This window comes from Lepisma saccharinum, chromosome 1 (assembly GCF_977018435.1).
Source record: "Lepisma saccharinum chromosome 1, izLepSacc3.1, whole genome shotgun sequence".
NCBI classification, from domain to species: Eukaryota; Metazoa; Arthropoda; class Insecta; order Zygentoma; family Lepismatidae; genus Lepisma; species Lepisma saccharinum.
In genome coordinates, this window is record NC_139229.1 from 132,795,221 (window position 1) to 132,818,705 (window position 23,485).

Sequence of the window (23,485 nt, forward strand, 5' to 3'; positions counted from 1 at the left end):
TCCATTTGAAATAGACGAAGCTGATGCTTGAAATGGTGGCAATCCGCAGAATCAACAGTTTCAAGTTACAAACTGCGCATTTACTGTCTGTCGCTGAAGAGCTTCTGGTATTTGCTCTTCTTTAAGAGAAGAAAGGGCCAGTTTTCTAGCTGTCTTGAAATCAGAGGAGAGCGAGAGAATATCAGAACACCTTGAGAACCATTGTAAAATTAACTGCTACCAAAATCCAAGTCCAGTGATAAGAAGGCTACAAAATAAAAGCAGGGTTGCCCACAGGGGGTTTTATGGCGAAGGTTGCGCCATCGAGATTTTTTGGGGGGATTTTTGCCCTTCAAATAATATAAAATTCAACATTTATATCTTTTCCAAAATATATGTAAAAATTTTACACCTTAAATGCACCATATTTAATCCATTAGATGAAGAAATGAAAGTGTTTAGGACATTCATGGGCGTCCGGAAGGGGGGAAAGGAAGGGCCGTGGCCCCCCTGGAAAATGAAAGTCAACCAAAAAATATGTATTTTACACATATAATTTCATTTTAGCCACAATAATATGTGTTAATTATTGCATGAACACCATAAATTCAAATTTAAGCAATGTTTTTTAGGGAACAACACTATTTTTGGGGAAAATTTGCCTTCGTTTGCCCCCCCTGGAAAAAATACCTTCCTTGCCCCTCCCTGTAAAAAATCCTGCGGACGTCCATGAGGACATTATCGAAAGGGCGGGGCGGGGGGAATATCGAACTCGTTAGTATACATATTAGGCCATAATTGACACGTGGGTTCTGAATTATACTTTGGGGGGGGGACAGTATCCAACTCTAGGTCTTAGATTATGGCGAGTACTTTAGTTAGAGTGTGATTGAGCATTAAATTGAAGGGGGTATCCAATTCTTGTGTATTACTATTGTCTTTACGGAAATTCTGGTGTGGAGACTGAGAATTAATTTTTTGGAGGAGGCAATATCCACTTCTCAATATTAACAGTAAGTCTAAAATTGGCATGGAAATTTTGGTGGTGGGATTGAGTATGAAATTTAAAGGGGGAGATAGAAATCTCTTGATAAAGTGTTAAATCTTAGATTGTCAAGGGATTTCTGTAGTGGAGAGAGAGTTCGAACATTACATTTTGGAGACTGTATAAAGCCATAAGGCATCCACACGTTTTCGACCCCGAATGTGCCAAAGGAAAAGCTGGAAAAGGAAAAGACTAAATATCTCGGGATCTTAAGAAAGTATTGACACCCCATTAAATTAATATTCTTCAAAGCCTGCAAAGAAAGAGATGTAAAAATTTTCTTGCTCGCTTCGCTCACAATGATTTGTTGCTACTATGTGTGTTTGGCGCTTTAATGAGATGAATATGAAGTTTTTATACTAAAGCGGCATTACAAGACAAGCAATATTCTCGATTGATTGATTTATTGATTTGGTATTTTAAGTCCACTTTATGCACTCTAAGGCTAATCGGGACTGAACCTACAGTTTAAAGTGGGATCCACGCTATATTCTCGATTATGATGAACGATTTTAGGGGTGGTTTTTAGTGATGGCACCCCTGTTTAGGGAGGAGGGGCAGATCAATTATAATGTTTAGTAAATCTAAAAAAGTTACTTTCGGTAGACACGCTGTCGTAATTAAATATTTTGTGGGGATTACGATATGGTTTAAGGCCGCGAATGATATGATTTGGGGGGACGCATGACATGATTTTGGGGGGGGATGCGCGATTGGCCTAATGGGGATGGGCACCCCTGAATGAAAGTATCTTCAGTACAGCTAGTGCTACTCCAAGTCCGTAGCTAGCAGGGGACCGGGGGAATAAGCCTCTCTTGAATTGTATTTGTTTCTATCGTCCCGTCTCTCCTGTCGTAGCAGTGTTTAAGTTTATCAGGCAGAATGATTGCCTGAGGAGATCAGGGACTGCGAACCGAATTTGAACTCGAACTGAAACATGCTCCAGTTCGACTTATAGTTCGCACTCGAACCTGAACTGAAATGTTTCGCTACATTCTGGTGCACCATAACCCTCCGTGTACTTTCACCTTCAGTTCAGTTCCGGAATGAAACCTCATTGTGAACACTTTTGGTTCGCACCCGAACCTGAACTGAAATGTTTCGCTACATTCCGGTGCACCATAACCCTCCGTGTACTTTCAGTTTCAGTTCAGTTCCGGAATGAAACCTCATTGTGAACACTTTTGGTTCGCACCCGAACCTGAACTGAAATGTTTCGCTACATTCCGGTGCACCATAACCCTCCGTGTACTTTCAGTTTCAGTTCAGTTCCGGAATGAAACCTCATTGTGAACACTTTTGGTTCGCACCCGAACCTGAACTGAAATGTTTCGCTACATTCCGGTGCACCATAACCCTCCGTGTACTTTCAGTTTCAGTTCAGTTCCGGAATGAAACCTCATTGTGAACACTTTTGATTCGCACCCGAACCTGAACTGAAATGTTTCGCTACATTCCGGTGCACCATAACCCTCCGTGTACTTTCAGTTTCAGTTCAGTTCCGGAATGAAACCTCATTGTGAACACTTTTGGTTCGCACCCGAACCTGAACTGAAATGTTTCGCTACATTCCGGTGCACCATAACCCTCCGTGTACTTTCAGTTTCAGTTCAGTTCCGGAATGAAACCTCATTGTGAACACTTTTGATTCGCACCCGAACCTGAACTGAAATGTTTCGCTACATTCCGGTGCACCATAACCCTCCGTGTACTTTCAGTTTCAGTTCAGTTCCGGAATGAAACCTCATTGTGAACACTTTTGGTTCGCACCCGAACCTGAACTGAAATGTTTCGCTACATTCCGGTGCACCATAACCCTCCGTGTACTTTCAGTTTCAGTTCAGTTCCGGAATGAAACCTCATTGTGAACACTTTTGGTTCGCACCCGAACCTGAACTGAAATGTTTCGCTACATTCCGGTGCACCATAACCCTCCGTGTACTTTCAGTTTCAGTTCAGTTCCGGAATGAAACCTCATTGTGAACACTTTTGGTTCGCACCCGAACCTGAACTGAAATGTTTCGCTACATTCCGGTGCACCATAACCCTCCGTGTACTTTCAGTTTCAGTTCAGTTCCGGAATGAAACCTCATTGTGAACACTTTTGATTCGCACCCGAACCTGAACTGAAATGTTTCGCTACATTCCGGTGCACCATAACCCTCCGTGTACTTTCAGTTTCAGTTCAGTTCCGGAATGAAACCTCATTGTGAACACTTTTGGTTCGCACCCGAACCTGAACTGAAATGTTTCGCTACATTCCGGTGCACCATAACCCTCCGTGTACTTTCAGTTTCAGTTCAGTTCCGGAATGAAACCTCATTGTGAACACTTTTGATTCGCACCCGAACCTGAACTGAAATGTTTCGCTACATTCCGGTGCACCATAACCCTCCGTGTACTTTCAGTTTCAGTTCAGTTCCGGAATGAAACCTCATTGTGAACACTTTTGGTTCGCACCCGAACCTGAACTGAAATGTTTCGCTACATTCCGGTGCACCATAACCCTCCGTGTACTTTCAGTTTCAGTTCAGTTCCGGAATGAAACCTCATTGTGAACACTTTTGGTTCGCACCCGAACCTGAACTGAAATGTTTCGCTACATTCCGGTGCACCATAACCCTCCGTGTACTTTCAGTTTCAGTTCAGTTCCGGAATGAAACCTCATTGTGAACACTTTTGGTTCGCACCCGAACCTGAACTGAAATGTTTCGCTACATTCCGGTGCACCATAACCCTCCGTGTACTTTCAGTTTCAGTTCAGTTCCGGAATGAAACCTCATTGTGAACACTTTTGATTCGCACCCGAACCTGAACTGAAATGTTTCGCTACATTCCGGTGCACCATAACCCTCCGTGTACTTTCAGTTTCAGTTCAGTTCCGGAATGAAACCTCATTGTGAACACTTTTGGTTCGCACCCGAACCTGAACTGAAATGTTTCGCTACATTCCGGTGCACCATAACCCTCCGTGTACTTTCAGTTTCAGTTCAGTTCCGGAATGAAACCTCATTGTGAACACTTTTGGTTCGCACCCGAACCTGAACTGAAATGTTTCGCTACATTCCGGTGCACCATAACCCTCCGTGTACTTTCAGTTTCAGTTCAGTTCCGGAATGAAACCTCATTGTGAACACTTTTGATTCGCACCCGAACCTGAACTGAAATGTTTCGCTACATTCCGGTGCACCATAACCCTCCGTGTACTTTCAGTTTCAGTTCAGTTCCGGAATGAAACCTCATTGTGAACACTTTTGGTTCGCACCCGAACCTGAACTGAAATGTTTCGCTACATTCCGGTGCACCATAACCCTCCGTGTACTTTCAGTTTCAGTTCAGTTCCGGAATGAAACCTCATTGTGAACACTTTTGATTCGCACCCGAACCTGAACTGAAATGTTTCGCTACATTCCGGTGCACCATAACCCTCCGTGTACTTTCAGTTTCAGTTCAGTTCCGGAATGAAACCTCATTGTGAACACTTTTGGTTCGCACCCGAACCTGAACTGAAATGTTTCGCTACATTCCGGTGCACCATAACCCTCCGTGTACTTTCAGTTTCAGTTCAGTTCCGGAATGAAACCTCATTGTGAACACTTTTGATTCGCACCCGAACCTGAACTGAAATGTTTCGCTACATTCCGGTGCACCATAACCCTCCGTGTACTTTCAGTTTCAGTTCAGTTCCGGAATGAAACTTCATTGTGAACACTTTCGGTTCGCACCCGAACCTGAACTGAAATGTTTCGCTACATTCTGGTGCACCATAACCCTCCGTGTACTTTCACCTTCAGTTCAGTTCCGGAATGAAACTTCATTGTGAACACTTTCGGTTCGCACCCGAACCTGAACTGAAATGTTTCGCTACATTCCGGTGCACCATAACCCTCCGTGTACTTTCAGTTTCAGTTCAGTTCCGGAATGAAACTTCATTGTGAACACTTTTGGTTCGCACCCGAACCTGAACTGAAATGTTTCGCTACATTCTGGTGCACCATAACCCTCCGTGTACTTTCACCTTCAGTTCAGTTCCGGAATGAAACTTCATTGTGAACACTTTCGGTTCGCACCCGAACCTGAACTGAAATGTTTCGCTACATTCTGGTGCACCATAACCCTCCGTGTACTTTCAGTTTAAGCTTTGTTTCGGAATAAAACTTCGTAGTGAACAATTTGGTATTTTGGGGGCTGCCAGATCCGAATATTTGGAAATAGATAAGATCCGAAATGCCATTAAGGCAGTGTTTCTCAATTTTTTTGCCTGAGAGTCCCCCTTGACATAATTGAATATTTCTGTGTACCCCCTGAATTCTCAATATTTTATATACCTAAAAATTGTATGAAATAAGTGTGAAAAATGACACCAAAACAAACTCATTGCTTCCAATACGCTCATAATAATATGGATACGTAGTTATTACTTCTGAGTGGCATTATGTTTGTAATTCGTATACCTTGGTCGTGTTTGGTGTCATTTTTCATATTTTATAGCCCAGATTTCAATTATAACAAAATAAATGTAATATTGTTACAACATAAAAAAATAACATTGTTGATTCAAATAGTCAGTAGGTGACTCACTAGTCACTACGTCCGTCCGGTCCAGTTTCTATTGCGTCACCACCTGTAGGAAGGGAACAGGAAGTATGTATTTTCCAACAGTGCCTTACATAGCATTGCATTCCCGTTCCCAACCAATCACGTGGCCTCCTACCCGACTGTCATGCCATCAAACTGTTTAAATCCAGGTACTAACCCTGTTCATGCAAGATATTAATCAAATCTACATTGGAATCGTGTTTTTCACCACAGCTGCAGCGCAATTCAAGAAACAATTCTCATATCGGCATTGTCCAAGAGTGGTGGTCATTGGTTCTGCGGTCACGAAAGAAGTTTGATCGATACACTGTCGTCTTAAACCACAATACATTTTCTTTCAATGGGTAACTGGGGAAGGCAAGTGCAAGGCGCATTATTCCCACTTTTCATTGTGGTTACTCTTGGGAGGGCGCATTTTTCCCACTTTTATTGCGACAGCGCACTTTTCCCGGGAGCATTTTTCCCGACACCGGTGGTTTTAGCTGCACCAGTCACCCAGGTAAGCGTGGAGCGGTTGTTCTCAAGTGTGAAGTTCGTAATGTCAGATTTGAGGTACAACCTTTCCTCTCCAACACTTGATGATCTCATGGTCTTGCGGACGAATGCTTTATTCCAAAAGCGTTCTGATCAGCACTTGCCAGCCTTAAACCAAGATGAAAATTCTTTCAGTTCCTATATTAGCTCCAGTAGTGTTTACGAGTTCGTCGAGGAGGAAGGTGAATAGTCATTGTCTTTCATGCTCACATGTTTGCTGTCATTTTTCATAATTCTCGTTTGGAAAGACATTTAAAATATTAACATTGTAAGATTTATGTATGACCTAATTTCCTTTTTTATTCAAAATTTAAATAATAGCTGTTAAAGTGCAAATGTTACATACGAGGAGGAGAAACTCGTACTACAAAATTATGACATGTATCATTTACAATCAACCAAAGTTTGTGAAGCATATTTTTAAGTGCTTTTTCTTTAATCCATGGTTATTTGTAGGTGTGAAAATATCCATCGAGGATAGATGCTTATTGCATTTTTCATAAATTAACAGTACATACACTATTTTATTTTAATTTTCTATTTTCAGGAATTTAGAAAACCAAACAAAATTATGTATTACATACAAAAGAGTAAATGCCATTTTCCATGAATTGGAAAATTTGCTGCCATAGGAAAATCTAATGTGTATTAATCTTATTGATGTAGTTTTGCGCGAAAATGGACACACTTATGAAGCTAGCCACAGCTCACATAGAATTGTATCTGTTTTATTAACTACAATTTGGTTGCTGTACTGTGATGACATACGCTACTTTCATAAATGTATTTGTTTAACTACTATCTGTACTGTGATGTCATACGCTACTTTCAGAAATGTATGTTTGATTAACTACAATTTGGTTACTGTAATGAAGATACGTAACTTTTTTTCACAGTTAATTTTCATCCCATTGTTTGATGCCATTTTGAACTGAATCAACTGAGGTAAAAGTGACGCGGCAGATTCATATAAACTATTCGTTTTCATTTCACAGATAATTACAAAAAAGTACAATTGTCAGTACAATGTGAGATACAGTTCTTAAATGAAAATAATGTATAAAATTCCTCAGTATTTTTCTCGATCTCAAACATAGCAAAACGCGCCCAGATCCTTAACATTTGGGTCTGGAAACGGTTTAAGTTCGAGAACTGAAACTGAACTGAAAACTTTCATTCCGGGCCAAACTGGAAGTGATAGTTCAGACCATCCAATTACAGTTCGGGTAGATATACTCCGGTTTCGTTCCAATTTTAGTTCGAGAACTAAAAACGAACAGAAGGGTTTCATTCCGGGCCGAACTAGACGTACAACCTCAGATCATTCTAGTTACGGTTCGGATAGATATGCTCCGGTTTCATTCCAGTTTCAGTTCGAGAACTGAAAGTGAACCGAAAGGTTTCATTCGGGCCGAACTGAAACTAAAACCCCAGATCATTTCAGTTGTGGTTCGGACATATGTACTCCGGTTTCATTCCGGTTTCAGTTCGCGAACTGAAAGTGAACCGAAAGGTTTCATTCTGGGCCGAACTAAAACTAAAACCCCAGATCATTTCAGTTACGGTTCGGATAGATATATTCTGGTTTCATTCCAGTTTCAGTTCAAGAACTGAAAGTGAACCGAAAGGTTTTATTCCGGGCCGAACTGAAACTATAACCTCAGATCATTCCAGTTACGGTTCGGACATATATATTCCGGTTCCATTCCAGTTTCAGTTCGAGAACTGAAAATGAACCGAATGGTTTCATTCCGTGCCGAACTGGACGTAAAACATCAGATCATTCCAGTTCTGGTTCGGACATATATACTCCGGTTTCATTCCAGTTTCAGTTCGAGAACTGAAAGTGAACCGTAATGTTTCATTCCGAGCCGAACTGAAACTGAAACTGAAAGTAGGTTTCAACTGCAGTCCCTGGAGGAGATAGCCAAGTGTCAACCTCAATTCTACGGATTACAACCTGAAACTACACGGAGGGTGTAAATTCCGAATTACCCAAATCCAAAATTATCCGAATCTCGAATCTTGGAGTTTCTTTTCTCACTCATCTGATTACTCGTATCTATTCTTTAGCCTCAACTTCACGATAAACACAAAATAGGTAGGAAAGGGACAATATATTTACCGGTAGAAAACGTAAAATGAATTTGTCTGTTTCTAACTTGAAACCGTGATTTCTATAGGAAGCTGAGGTAAACTGGTAAACCTACCAAAGTGATCAAGCTTCGATTCGGGTAGGAAAGCAGAGGGGGGGGGGGTTTGAATGCGGCTGGAGAATGGTGCCGATCACATCACCCCCACTATGGCCAACGAAATGTATAGCGTCGTATGTGTCTTCATGGCACGGTGCAGAACACACGGGATATCTTCACCTTTTTACCACGTGTGTTCGTGTACTGTCGTATTGATATCAACAATTCTTGTATTTGTATTTACACTTTTGGTTTTACATCGTTTTTTTCCTACCTTTAGGATATTCGCGACGACGAAGATGAATTGGGAGTTGATGAAAAATTAAACACACAATTGCCTAGGAGGATTCTAACTACAATAATAAAAACAACGTACCTGCTAACCAAGCCTCTTTCACTTTTCCAATGACTCGTGTGACTCTTGCACAGGAAATACTTGCACCTTACCTGCGCAGTTTAAAAGCCGTCCTTGCGTAGTGGCGGTATAAGTTATCGTTAATTATCACAAGGAAAAAGGGTCACTCGAGCGATAACTGTAACTAGTTGTCTTCTCTACAGCATTCTGTATTGGCTGTTGAAGGAAGAAACAAGAAAAAAACTACTTTTCAATCCAGTCTGTTGGTTGTGTGTATATGCAGGATGTTTCAATAAAACAGGCGCTTTTCTTTACTGCGATATTTTCCATCAAAGTGTTAGCAACATTTATTAACTGTTTTATGTGTGTGTGTGTGTGTGTGTGCATAAAATAAAATAATTTTTTCGAGGGCTCTTATCGTTTAAACGCGACGCCAAACAGAAAAACCTCATTAAGAAAAGTTGTTTGCCTTAATTAACTGTTCGATGTGGTGGCACATAGTGGTTCGGATCCCACTTTAAACTGTAGGCCCAGTCCCGATTAGCCTTACTGTGAATAAAGTGGACTTAAATAAATACCAAATCAATCAAATCAACCTTAATTAACTTTATACGCTATGAATGTTTGTGTGGTGATGCGCTATATAAGTTGTTTATACTGTATACATTTGGAGACGAAACCGAGACTTTTCCTTCGAGATGGAGACGAGACCAATTGATAGATTCGTTTGGTTTATTTTACTTCGCTTGTCTGCCACTTCCGGCTATACTCCACGAGGCCTTAAAAAGATCGCTTCGCGGGCTTTCAACAGACGACAATATGGAGGTTTGTCTGCGAGAACCAATCAGGTCCGTGAATGAGCAAGCCCGGTTGCCACAGCTAGCTCGCTGCGCCCTTCTGGAAGGGTGAATGACCTCTGCCTCTTGCTACCTCGGCCTGTTTGTTCGGCTGAGGAGCAGACGACACGAGAGTATCGGCAACAGTGTGCGAGTGACGTCTGCTGTTAGACCGCGAAGCGCTCTTTCTAAGGCCTCCTGCAGTATAATCGCGAAGATAGGAATGAGTGATATGATGAAATTGATGAAAGGACACTCACAAAGAACACCCAGGTCCAGGCCAGGATTGAAACATAGTTTTGACCCAGATACAGCATACCTACATGATCGATATCATCTCTGCATGATACACGTTCTACGAGTTAATACGAGGGGGTGCTGATAAGTTCCTGGCTTTGATCTCTTCCCATCGTTTCCCATTCGCGATTCATATCTCATTTGACAGTGTGTAATATGAGTATGTTATGGTGCAAAAATAATATTCCTCCCGTAACAGCTTCTTTCTATTTTTCAGGTTTGAAGTAGTCATGGCTGAGGCACAAGTCAGTTTCACGACGCCGGAGGTTCGGGGTGTGATCAAGTTTCCGTGCCTCCAAGGAAAGTCTGCGAAGGACATTCACGGTGAGATGTCACAAACACTGGGAGATAAGTATCCTTCATACAGCACCATAAAAACCTGGAGAGCTCGATTCACGACTGAACATTTCAGCGTCGAAGACGAGGTCCCCAGGTGGCGCCCTTCATCGGTGACGGATCCGGCGACATGTGATGCTCTGCATGACATGATTCTTATGGATCGGCAAATATCAGCCAAGAAGATTGCCGAGATAATGAACATCTCCCGGGAACGTGTAGGATTCATCATACATAATATACTGGACACGAGGAAACTTTCTGCCAAATGGGTTCCGAAATGCTTGAACAGTGATCAGAAACGGCAGAGAGTGAAGTCATCGGAGGCCATTTTGGCTCGGTTTCGCGCTGGTGAAGAGGATTTTTTGGGCAGATAGTGACTGAGGATGAAACGTGGCTACATATCTATGATCTCGAGACCAAGGATCAGTCCATGGAATGGCGCCACAAGGGCTCACCCCGTCCGTCGTGAAACTGACTTGTGCCTCCGCCATGACTACTTCAAACCTGAAAAATAGAAAGAAGCTGTTAAGGGAGGGATATTATTTTTGAAGCAGAACATACTCATATTACATACTTTCAAATGAGATATGAATCGCGAATGGGAAACGATGGGAAGAGAGCAAAGCCAAGAACTTATCAGCACCCCCTCGTATCTTACCTGGAATAAAGTAATGCAAAAGTAACTTTAGGTATTTTTTCAAGTAACGGTTCATATAACAAACTTAGTAATTTTACTGTATTAAATTTGTATTGCAGTAAAAGACAGTAATTTTGCCTGTAGTATTATATGGATGCGAAACTTGGTCCCATCCATTGGAAGCCAACTAACTAACTCTCTAGCCTTCTTAAACCCGAAGGTTCATGGCTGCAGCAACACAGGCCTTCCATCTTTCCCTATCTTGAGCAAGTTCTATATACTCTTTTCCATCCCTACCGATTTCCCTTAGGTCCATCTCAACGTTGTCCCTCCATCTTCGTCTTGGCCTTCCTACAGGTCTCTTACCATCAGGTTTCCCAACAAGAATCCTGTAAACTCCTCTTTCCTCTTCCATTCGTGCCACATGGCCTGCCCACCTAAGTCTTCTTGATTTAATTATTCTAATAATATCTGGACATGAATACAAATTATGTACTTCTAAATTATGTAACCTTCCCCACTCACCTGTCTCCTCATCGCATTTAGGTCCAAAGATTTTCCTAAGGATCTTATTTTCAAATACTCTCAATTTATGTTTCTCTTTTAATGTAAGGGACCAAGTTTCACATCCATATAATACTACAGGCAAAATTACTGTTTTGTATATTTTAACTTTTAGTTTCTTAGATATTAAACGAGAAGACAAAAGTTTATGAAGAGAGAAGTAACATGCATTTCCTGAATTAAGCCTAATTTTTATTTCCTCTTTAATGTAATTTTCATTTGTTAATATTACTCCTAAGTATTTGAATTTGGAAACTGGTTCAAACGAGTTGTTATCAATAATTAGATTTTGATTATTACCTAACACTTGGTTTCGGCCTGTAAGCATATATTTAGTTTTCTCTTTGTTAACTTCCAAACCTATCTCTTTAGCAGTTTTGAAAAATATTTTAGCATTATTCTTAATTGTATTCACATCATCCCCCAGTAAGTCTACATCATCTGCATATGCTAACAACTGAGTCACACCATTTAATTTTAGTCCTTCTTTAGTTTCTTTTACCTTCCTAACAACATATTCTAAGGCAAAATTAAAGAGCAATGGAGATAACGCATGTCCTTGTTTTAACCCATCATGAATTGTAAATTTGTCAGACATATTAATACCCACACGAATTTTACTTTCTGTTTCACTGGTGCATATTTTTATCATATTAACAAGCTTCTTAGGTATTCCAAACTCTACTAATATATTATATAATTTATCTCTTTTGACTGAATCATATGCTTTTTTGAAATCAATGAATAGCTGATGGACATTTTGATTATATTCCCACTTTTTTTCAAGTGTCTGTCTGATGTGAAAAATTTGATCTGTAGTTGATCTGTTACGTTTAAATCCACATTGATAATCACCTATAATTTCATTAGCATATGGGGTTAGTCTTGTTAAAAGAATGTTAGATAATATTTTATATGTTGTTGAGAGTAGAGAAATTCCACGGTAATTATTGCAGTTCATTTTATCACCTTTTTTAAACCCAGGAACAATTATGGATTCTTTCCACTGTTGAGGGATTTCTTCTTTATTCCATATTAAACAAATTAATTTATGAATTTGACATATTAACGAATTTCCACCATATTTAATTAACTCAGCTGGTATTAAATCAATGCCAGGTGCTTCGTTATTCTTTAGCCTTTTAATAGCATCTTTAACTTCAGTCAAGTTAGGTTCTGGAACTAAAGGTTCTGCTGTGTGGACTTCATTTACTTTTGATTTATCTCCTACATGGAAATTTAAAAGGTCATTAAAGTAGTTCTTCCATCTATTTAGAATATCGCTTGGGTCGGCTAGAAAATAACCATCTTTATCTTTTATCAAGTTTACTTTAGGTTGCCACCCCTTTCTAAACTCATTTACACCTTTATATAAATCTCTGATATTTTTATTTTTGCTGTTTGTTTCAATTTCGTTAATTTTGCTTTTCAAGTAATCTCTTTTTTTACTTCTAAACGCGCAGTTAACTTCTCGCTTTATTCTATTATAATTGTTTTGATTTGTATCATCAGAGTTATTTAACCACCTAAGTCTAGCCTGATTTCTTATTTCTATTAGATTATGACATTCATTATCAAACCATGGCTTACTTTTTCTCGGTTTATGGTATCCTATAAGTAGGTGGAACCCAACGTTCTGGACACGTCCTTTGACCTACTTTTCGCCTTACGACATTTTACTATAAGGCTGTCTCCCCTTACGATATTTTTCTGTAAGGCGTAGTAGGTGGAACCTAACGTTCTAGACCCACCCTTTGACCTACTTTTCGCCTTACGACATTTTACTATAAGGCTGTCTCCCCTTACGATATTTTTCTGTAAGGCGTAGTAGGTGGAATGCTTCGTTCTGGCGACGCCTTTTGACCTACTTTTCGCGCGCAGTGTTGCCAGCTCCTCACTCGAAAAAATCACCAAGGTTTTTGTTTTTGGGTATAACCTAACCTAAAGCAAGGAGCTGGCAACCTTGCTTGAGGTATTTTCTCGCAGTGTTGCCAACTCCTCACTCGAAAAAATCACCAAGGTTTTTTTTCTTGGTCTAACCTAACCTAAAGCAAGGAGTTGGCAACCTTGCTTGAGGCTTGCCTTACAGTGCATAAAGCAAGGTTGCCAACCCACTGGTATTTTTGCCATAGCCTTTTACAAAAAAAAGAGAGAGAGGGAAGAGTTAAACAACCGACAGCTTACCCACAGTTTTTTTTGCTCTAACCTAACCTAAAGCAAGGAGCTGGCAACCTTGCTTGTGCAATCAACCCGGTTGACCGCCCTCAAGTAAAAAATCAGCGTTGCCAACTCCTCACTCGAAAAAAAAATCACCAAGGTTTTTTTTTAGTCTAACCTAACCTAAAGCAAGGAGCTGGCAACTTTGCTTGTGCAATCAACCCGGTTGACCGCCCTCAAGTGGAGATCAGTGTTGCCAACTCCTCACTCGAAAAAAAATCACCAAGGTTTTTTTTTTGGTCTAACCTAGCCTCAAGCAAGGAGCTGGCAACTTTGCTTGAGGCTTGCCTTACAGTGCATAAAGCAAGGTTGCCAACCTACTGGTACTTTTACCATGGCCTTTTACAAAAGAGAAAGGAGAGAGAGGGAAGAGTTAAACAACCGACAACCTACCTACAGCTTTTTTCTTCTTGGTCTAACCTAGCCTCAAGCAAGGAGCTGGCAACTTTGCTTGAGGCTTGCCTTACAGTGCATAAAGCAAAGTTGCCAACCTACTGGTACTTTTACCATGGCTTTTTACAAAAGAGAGAGGAGAGAGAGGGAAGAGTTAAACAACCGACGGCCTACCCACAGCCTTTTTTTGGTCTAACCTAACCTAAAGCAAGGAGCTGGCAACCTTGCTTGAGGCTTGCCTTACAGTGCATAAAACAATTTTTGCCAACCTACACACACTGGGCAAGGATAGCCGGCACTACCGTAAAAGAAAGAGATGGATGGATGGATGGCAACACAGTATGTGTGTGCGTGTGTGTGTATAATATGTAGCATTATTAACTAGAGAGTGTTGGCAAACCACCTGCAACTAAAAAAATAGAGATGCCAACGTTGCTGTAAGATGAAGAGAGAGAGAGAGAGATTTATGGCTGGCAACAGTAATAAGCGAATGCACCTTATCGTAAATTTTTTCCAAGTCCCGGGGGGGGGGGCAATGTTTGTATATCGTGACCTTTGTAAACCTCTCTCGGGGGAACGATGTGTCACACGCGCGCGCGCGCTTTTTATTATTTCCGTATTGTGACGCAAGCAAACAAACAAAATAATAATTGTTGTTTTTTTAGGATACCTGACCCCTATAACCTCGCGAGGGTGCGTGGTGCCCAACCAAAAAAGTAAAAGGTTTTCTAACGGCTGCGGTTCTAGATAACCACACCTCTGTAGAGTTTCACGTGTTTTTTTTTCTCAAACTTCCATGAAACTCTACAGAGGACCTCCGTAATGCATGCAACGTATACTAACGACTCTAGTGTTATTTGATGTTGTGATATTTTTGGATATAGAGTTTTATTGTGAGATATAGATAAAAATAATTATGTTTATTATAATATTTTCTTGATGAAGATGGAGAATATATGTGTGTGTGTTACAAATAAAGTTGCATGCTTTTTTTCTAGAGTGTGTGTATGTGTTTTTGATGTTTCGACAGCATCTGAAACGATAAAAAAAAAGAAATTTTATTGTTAATTTTCACGTGTAAAAACAACAACAAATTTTGTGCAAATTCTGATTGTCTCGTGCTATAGTGCAAAAAAAGATATTGTAACTGATAACTAATGAAATTGATATTGTAACTGATCTGAACTAGTGAAATTCGTATTGTGCTATTGTAACTGATTGTGCTAGTACAAAAAATTTCTTATTGTGCAAGAAAAGATGTTAAAAAAACTTGTTAAAACTGCTCTGTGACCCTCTCGTTCTTCACGTCGTAGGCGAAGGACTTCTCTGCAATCAGGATGACACTGCATAGGGTATCCTCGGGCAAGGCATCGTGGAACTCGCAGACGATCTTGATGTTGGTTCGATCGTTGACCACAACCTTCTTCCTCTTAGATGTATTGATGACGAACATCGGCCTGCGGATTTTGAACTCGCTGGGCGTGTAGTACATGTCCACGCTTCCCTCGGTCACGCGTTTGTAAGAGGTGTAAGCTTCGTAAAGTTTGAGGTAATCGTTTTTGGTCACGTCGAGGTTGTAATTTTCGCGCGGGAAGACTTCGTTGCGTCCATTCTTGAGATAAACGTTCTTGATCTTGCAGTCGTCGAACTTGCTGCAATCTTTTTCCTGATTCTTGTCCCTCCCGGTCTGAAAGAGCACCACGACGAAATCTGGCATGTCGAACTGTATGTTGTTGAACTGCGTCGTCACGTCGAATTCCATGTGACTTCCCAACGCCATCTTCTGCACGCACTGGTAACCGTGAAAGTGAATCGGCACCTGCGGACTTTTCAAGATCTCCGCTTTGTACTTGAGGGCGTAGTTCGTTTCGTATTCCACCACCGGCATTCTCAATTCCATGCTCCGGATGACGCACTTCGCTGCTTCGGGTAAAGTGTTGGCTATCGGCGTGGTGCCGTCCGGACCCAAAGTAGCGTATCGCATTAGTGCGTCGTTGTCGTTGGCCGCTCTTCGAAACGTAACGCGCAGTCCCCCCTTCCACATGATCTCCTTGTAGTCCGAGAAGAAACCCGGCAGCAGACGCATGGGAAAAAGCACCGTGTGACTTCTCGTCGATATTTTGGTCCCGGCTTCGAATCCCCCGGCCTGGTAGTACGCTGCGTCTGTTTTGGATAATTTCAACGTTCCCACCGCCGTCGACGTGATGCCTGGATAATCTATTCTGTCGATGACGGTGTTGTGTTTCCTCACCTCCACCTGCGAGAACAGGTGAGGCACGAAGTTGTCCACGAGTATCAAGTTTGCTGCTGCGGGAAACGCATCTCCGCTTTCCTTCTTCACCACGTCGAATTGAAGGTAGAGGTCCGCTCTGTGAGGATGAACGAACCCATCGCCTACGTCCACGTCGTATTCGATCTCCCTGTTCGCCTCGTTGAGATTGGCGAACGTGCGACGGTTGGGAGGGAAAGATTGCAATTCGTAACTTTCGATTTGCTCCATTTTTACTATGCGTGTTATTTATTATACTTTGATCTCCACGATGGCAGTCGTAGTGGCACCTGCGAAATCCACCACCTCTCCTTTCTCGTTCGTCACCACCAACTCTATGTCGTCTATGCGGTTGCGACATACTGGAAAATAGATCGGCGAAGAGGGCGTGTAGATGATCGGTTCCATGAACTCGGAACTTGGTTTGAACGTGGCTATGATTCCCGTCTGCTTGTGACTTCCTAACAATCCGTCCGAAGATTTCGTGATCATGCCTTCGGCCACGTTACAGTGTACGTTCAGAGTCTCTATGGCCAAGAATTTAGGAATGTTGGTTGCCACGTGCTTGATGCCAGCTTCGAGTTTGGTGTCGTTCTCGAAACCTAAAAGTTCTCCCATGGTGCCCAGGTCCACGGTCTCCGTCGCGGATAGGATTTCCACTCTGTGCGTGACCGAATTTTGAGAAAGGTATGTGCCTTTGGGTAATTGAGCTTGCAAAGTGGAAAGATTGTATTGTCCTGGCGTGACGACGATGTGTTCGCTTCCGACGCTAATTTTGTTGTTGTGCTGCGTAACATTAGGTATGAGGTACATGCTGTAGAATGCACGCAGAGCTACGGATTTAGGATAGACGATGTCGTCGTGCAGCGTGAGTTTCAAGATTGAAGATTCGCTCGTGAGATGGAACACGCCCATCGTGTTTAAGATTCCACAATGCTTTCTGAAAATGTTCCACCGACGGGTTATTTATTTTAGACATGTATGCGAGAACGGAAAGGCATAAGTGGCCGCAGTTAACATCGGTGAAACCCTGGATGCGTTTGTCATTGTAGTAGAGGTTGGCAACACTGAGATACTTCACCAACCTGGCAGGTGGTGTGCCACCGAACGAATCGAAAACAAATGCATTGTTATCGTCAATTTTGAGGTAGCATATCCAATGTGTACCAGGATTTTTGTAACTGTCCAGGTTGACCACGCCATACTCCTTTTTCTTCGCAGCAGAGGGTAGAGAATCGGACATGAAAACACCCCTGAAGTTTTTTATTCCCAACAGTTCGATCAGAGATTCAATATCGAAGTTGGACAGGGCTTCTTCTTTTTTTTATATTTCTTCAAAGCATCGAGGTTGCTTTTTTGTTTTTTGGTTATACCTTTCCCCTTCTTCTCCATAGCCAGGTTGTGACGTTTCTGTTCTTCCAACTCGGCCTTGTTCTTTTTCGAGTCGATGACGGTTTTTGCGATGGCGGCGCTTCCGCCGGCCAAACTTCCAACGGCCCCCAATGCTGCCAGGATGGCCGGGATGCTGAATATGAAACCTCCGATGTTTTGCTGTTTTCGCGAACGCTGCAATCTTTTCAATTGAGGTGTGCTGAGCAGCAATTTCATTCCGTGTCCTTTCGACAAGCAAGAACGTTTCTTCTCGCGTTGTTTCTTGGTGAGTAACCCATCGAGGGCACCTAGATTTTTTAGATTGGAGTATGGTATCTGGTACACGACACCCTTGGGCTTCATGTTGATGCTCTATGTGTTATTTTCACGGTATGTTATTTATATATATATTCTGAGATTTTTCTTGTGTAGTTTTTTTACGGTATGTTATTTATATATATGTTATTTTCAAGGCCTCGCAGTCGTTACACAAATTCTATTACGTGCTTTGTTTTCTTGCCAAGAAGTTCCTTTGTCCCCTTGTACACGATTCGTGTTTTGTTCTCGATTAAAATAGATAGCTTCTCGTCGGATAACATGTTAGCGTATCGATCTGGTAAAAATAGACTGTATTGTGCGTTGAGCAACAGGCGTACCTTGGGACCATACTGGGTAGAAACGATTGAACCAGAAGTTATCGTGTAAGGTTTGTCGATTTCCAATTCCTGAATTTTTACATACTCGACTGACAAATTTAGCATTTGTTTTAATGCTTGGAGATCACTTATTTTTTCAGTCGTCATATCAAAAAAAATTTCAGAGTGTTAGAGAGAAATTTAATTGTTTTTTCACGATGTGTGTTATTTATATATATACCGAAGATTATTTTTTTTCACGATGTGTGTTATTTATATATCAAGTTTTTTTTGACACGTATATATATTATTATTTTTTTAACAGAGGAAGAAAGTCCGTGCTTCCGAAAACGCGATGATGTGCGTGATGATATCTTCCGTCTCCTGCTTAGACTTGCGCCAATCATCAGTATACCGTCTTCTTCCCTGCCTCGCCTCGTGCAGTTCGTCCAACCTCTCGTTCAATTTCTTCCCTGCAGCCGACAGAAGAGTGTCGAGATTACCGCACCTCATTCCACTGATCTCCCGAAGACGGTCCTTGAGAACTATTTCGCATCCCATGTGAAATGCCGGCGTCGTTTTAGCTATGATCACAAGTTTATTAACATCTCCGTTAACTACCTTTTTGAATATTTTAGATAGTAGTTCGTGCGGCAAATCAGTTATGCAAGCCATGTTGTTTTTTTACTGTATGTTATTTATATACCCCACCCCAATTTTTGTTTTGTGTTCATGGCGATGGTGGTACCCAGTGCGGCGACCCGTTCACCCAGCGATGCGTCTCTGCTCACGAACCTTTCGAAAGCTGCGTGCTCTAACTTTCTGTCTGCTTCGTGACGTGCATCCAGATCCGTCTGCGTGGTGTTGTAGGCGATGTCGTGATCTTTGCATGCGGCGTCCAACGGATTCACACCCTTGTCCCCTCTCTCCAATCTTTTCTCGAGTTTGGTACCCGGTCCGCAATACTGGTAGCCAGGTAAATGCATCTCAAAAGGTAACTTGTTGATGATGTCGTTCACGAGTCCCTTTCCTTCGGCCACGTTCCAGAATCTCGGAGGCAGCGTGTTGATGATTTTGATCAGGTAACCTATGCCCTTGTCGTCGTTCACGATGAAGTTGGAAAGTTTCGTGCTGATCATGTCCACGATGCCAACCTTCTCGTTGTAGAAATTACGGTTGCCTGCATTCTCTTCGCCGGCTATCACCAACAATCGGTCCACGAGTTTCCTAACGTCGTCCACCCAAACGAATTCTTTGGGTAACGTGTTGTAACGTTTGACGCCGCTGCCTGTTTTGACCTGGTTCCAAATCGGTTTGATGAGATTCCTGTACTTCTCGCCGCTGCTCGATTTCACCCTATTCTGCGAGGCGTCGTTGTTCTGGTACAAGGCATCCGTCATGATCAGAATTTCCTTGTAACTTTGGTAATCTTCGTCGGTGTAATCTTTCGGCTGCTTTTTGGCAACGAGTTCCCACAGTCCCACCGTACCCGGATACCTGTTCCAACTATCCTTGTCGCCTAAATTGACTTTAATGTCGTTGCCTTCGAAGGTCACCTTCGATTTCCCAATCTTCCACACCACACCGCCGCCTTCGCTGGTTTCCATGCTGGGGTACAATCCGAACACTTCATCCTTGTCGAATTTCCCCGTGCTCAGGTAGTCTCGTGCCAAAGGTCCCAACTCGATTTTATCCGAAGACGTGCTGCCTATGGCTCGACGTCGTGCCGGTGCATCCTTCAGTTCGAACGGCGTCGAAGGAATGCTCGAAATGGGCGTGGGTACTGCGTAACTTTTAGCTGCGAGCGGTACGAGTTCGTTGATCAAATTTTTATTTTGTTCCGTGACACTTTTAATTTCTTTACCTAGACCGCTGATGGCATCGATCACGGGTTGATCCTAACGTTTCTTCTCTTCGTAGAATCCGCGATTCTCGGATTTCCAACCTTTGAAGCGTTTCGCGAGGTAATCGCGAAGCTTGAGATTTTCGTCTTCGATTTTTCGTTTCGTCATGATGTTATTTATATACGTCGTTTCTCACAACGTTGCAACGTTTAGAAAGTCGTTGATTTTGTTTCTGTATTTTCCGTCGTTGGGTTTCCTCGTCATGTCGATCGTCACGAATCCGAAATCGTCACTGTTCCAGCAAGAAGAGCAGCGTTCCGAAAATTGATTGTAGTTCATGTCTCCGCCTACGTAGTCATCGTACGCGTGCTTGAGGTTGGTGTGATCTTGACGAAACAAACATATGAAATTAGCGTTGTCGCGTAGTAACTGTTTTGGAATTTTGGAAAACGTTTGAGCTAGGTAAAAGCAATCCATTTCTTTGTGACGACCTTGCGTGAAAAAGTTGCGAATTTCATTTTGATTTTCCAGGATGGCGTCGTCGAACACAACGACTGAATTTTCGCGACAATCGTCGAGTGGTTTTATTTCCGAGGCGAACGTTGCAATGTCCAGACCATCGTACACTTTCATCAGTTGCTGGTATTTGGATTGTTCCAAACTTTTCGAGAACACGTACAGGTACCTGTTCTTCCAATCTAACCAATTCGGTGCGAGGAGAAAATTGTCCACGAGCAGTGTCGTTTTCCCACACCCCGAAGGACCTACGATCAGACAGCGGATGCTGTCGGGAAGCAACTTGCCGTTCTTTTTCTTCGTTTGACTTTCCGGATCCGGTAGACGCTTCACCACGTTCCACGTACTCACAAGATCACTTCGTTCGCGTCGATCCAATTCTTTTCCGGAAGTCCCAGCCATTTGACAAACAGTTTGTCACCTTTCCTACGCAATACTTTCTCGATGAGGTACGTGTCGGGGTGTTTCGTTTTAGAGAGTTCCTCTTCGTAAAATCTTCCTTTCAAAATCTCGCCGCTACTATCTTTTATTATATACGTGTATCGGTTTCCAGGTAGAACTCGAACCACCGTAAAGAGTTCCGTGCTCCAATTTTTTGTGAATCCCTTCTCGAAGGTGCGTTTGAATTTGCTGATCCTCACCTGGTCTCCAATTTTGTATTTAGCTTTTTTTGTCGTGGGTGTGTACTTTGGACAGTAAACTGTAGAAATTAAACGCTGCTCGTCGGACTTGGTAACGTCGGCTGGCTTCATGCCTATCGTTCTGTGTACTGTATCATTATAGGTGTCGACGAGTTCCGGCAGGACGTCGACCCATTTGTAATTTCCCCGAAGCGTGAATCGTTTCCACATGTGTGTTTTCAAGGTTCGATTGAATCTTTCCACGATGCTGGCTTTGATGTGACTGAAGCTCGAATAATGTCGAATCTTGTGTTTTTGAATAAACTTTTGGAATACGGCGTTGTAAAATTCTTTACCGTTGTCCGTTTGCAGAAACCGTGGTCGTCTGCCACCGCTTTCGCGAAAAATTAATTTGAATGCTTCCGTGACGCACGTTCCCGTTTTCGCCTTCAAAGGTAGAGCCCATGCGAATTTCGAAAACGTGTCTATGACGGTGAGAAGGTACTTGTTGCCCTTGTTCAATTTATGCACGTTTTTCAAATTGCCGCTACTCATCTCCACGAGGTCACTTTGCCAGAGGTCGTCGATGCCCTTGGTTACCACAGCCAAACGTTCGTAGTTGCGGCGTGCAGGTTTATGCAATTCTTCGACGATGGCTTGCCTAGACATTTTTTAGAGATTACGTTTCAAGAGAAGCACAAGCGTGATGGGATTCAAAGAGGGTGGCACCTCGCTCGTGTTTTGAATGATCAACTTATCGCCGGCACTCACGTCGAAAACGGTGAGATCTTCGTCTTCGTGTATTTCATATATGTTGCGCGTTTCGTTCCAACGTGCCAGAGGAATGTTTCCTGCTTTCTGGACACCACGATTCGATATCAAAGTCATGGTGGGAACGCTAGCTTTTCTGCCGTGAGACCAGTACGAAAATTCGTTTATCTGAATCGTGCCATCGAGGAGAAACTTGTAGTACGGATGATAAGGATGTAACATGTACAGTTTGTTACCTTCGACGAACGTGGAGATTCTCTGTTGATTGGGTACGCTGTTGATTTCGATGGCTTGCAGAGAATGCAGTTTAGCGAATTTAGTGTCGACGCCGAGCAGATTACTGTGAACGTGTCCAAGTTTATTTTCGATGGGCAGCAAATGCTCGATTATGGTATCCGTTACGGCAGACAACGACGGTTTGATTTTCACTTCCACGTTCAACTGCTTATAGTTTTCGTTGAGTTCTTGCAACTTGGCACCGAAAGAGGCCAGCGTCGATTCCTGCGTGGATTCCAGCACTCCGACTTGATCTCTGATGTTGACGACGATGTTCTGAAGGTTCTCGACTTGATTCAATTTCGAGCTCTTCTCGGTAAGATCGTTCACGATGCTTCGCATCTCTGTAAACTGCGTGTGAAGATCGGCGACGCTCTGCGAAGTGGGCAGCGTCGACACCAGCGAATTGATTTCGTCTCGAATCTCTTCCACGTTCGCCGTTTCCGTTTCCAGTCGTTTCAGCATACGTGATATGTTCCTTTTCAAAGCGTGCAATTCTTTGGAGGTGGGGAGATTGGCCACCCTACTCTCGAGATCGCTCAAAGAAATTTTGATGTCGCTCGATTCGGATAGTGCCGTCACCGCCGTTTTCAATTTTTCCAAATCTTCGCTCGAAGGCACGCTAGTCCGTAACGATTCCAAGTCACCCTGTATGTTGTCGAGTACGTGATGAAAATGAGCGAGATTCGTTTCGACGTTCAAATTTTCTAAATATTCGATCTTCTGCTGAACCGTGCTCAACGTGTCTTGAATGCTCGTCAACGCTCTCGCTTCAGCGTGAATATTTTTAATTTCTTCGTTGATCAACTCCAGTGACGCCTGAAGCGTAGCGATGGTGGTTTGAATGTGTTCGAAATCTTGATAGGCCTCCAATTGAATTTTTATGTTCGCAACGCTTTTACCGATGACCTGCAGTTCGTCCGACGATGGTAGGTTCGTCATGGTATCTTCCAAAGTCTGCAACTTGGATTTAATTTCTTCCAACGTGCCGGTGAATTCTTCTTGTAATTTGGAAACGACGACGTGCAAGCGTTCTACATCAATATCGTTCACCACGGTTTGAAGTTCGGAGAAATTCTTTTCGATTGCGGAAGTTCGTTCTTCGATTTCGAGTTTCAATTTTTCCAAATCTTCATTTTTCGATTGAAATTGCTGTAATTTGGCCAAATCATTTTGAAGCAAATCCACGCTCAACT

General features: G+C 42.4%; 2 protein-coding genes across 2 annotated transcripts in view; one reads left to right on the forward strand and one right to left on the reverse strand.

The window, feature by feature from the left end:
• Positions 1-8,754, reverse strand: part of LOC145988781 (sodium-coupled monocarboxylate transporter 1-like) — an 87,451-nt gene extending 78,697 nt beyond the window's left edge. The window contains exon 1 of the mRNA XM_083123967.1: positions 8,726-8,754. The gene's annotated coding sequence lies outside the window, so the exon portion shown is untranslated. The remainder of the gene's footprint in view (positions 1-8,725) is intronic.
• A 1,313-nt stretch (positions 8,755-10,067) lies between these two features.
• LOC145985807 (protein GVQW3-like) lies at positions 10,068-10,550 on the forward strand. Its single transcript, XM_083119897.1, has one exon. The coding sequence runs from the start codon at positions 10,068-10,070 to the stop codon at positions 10,548-10,550; it is 483 nt and encodes a 160-aa protein (XP_082976023.1).
• Positions 10,551-23,485: the final 12,935 nt, after the last annotated feature.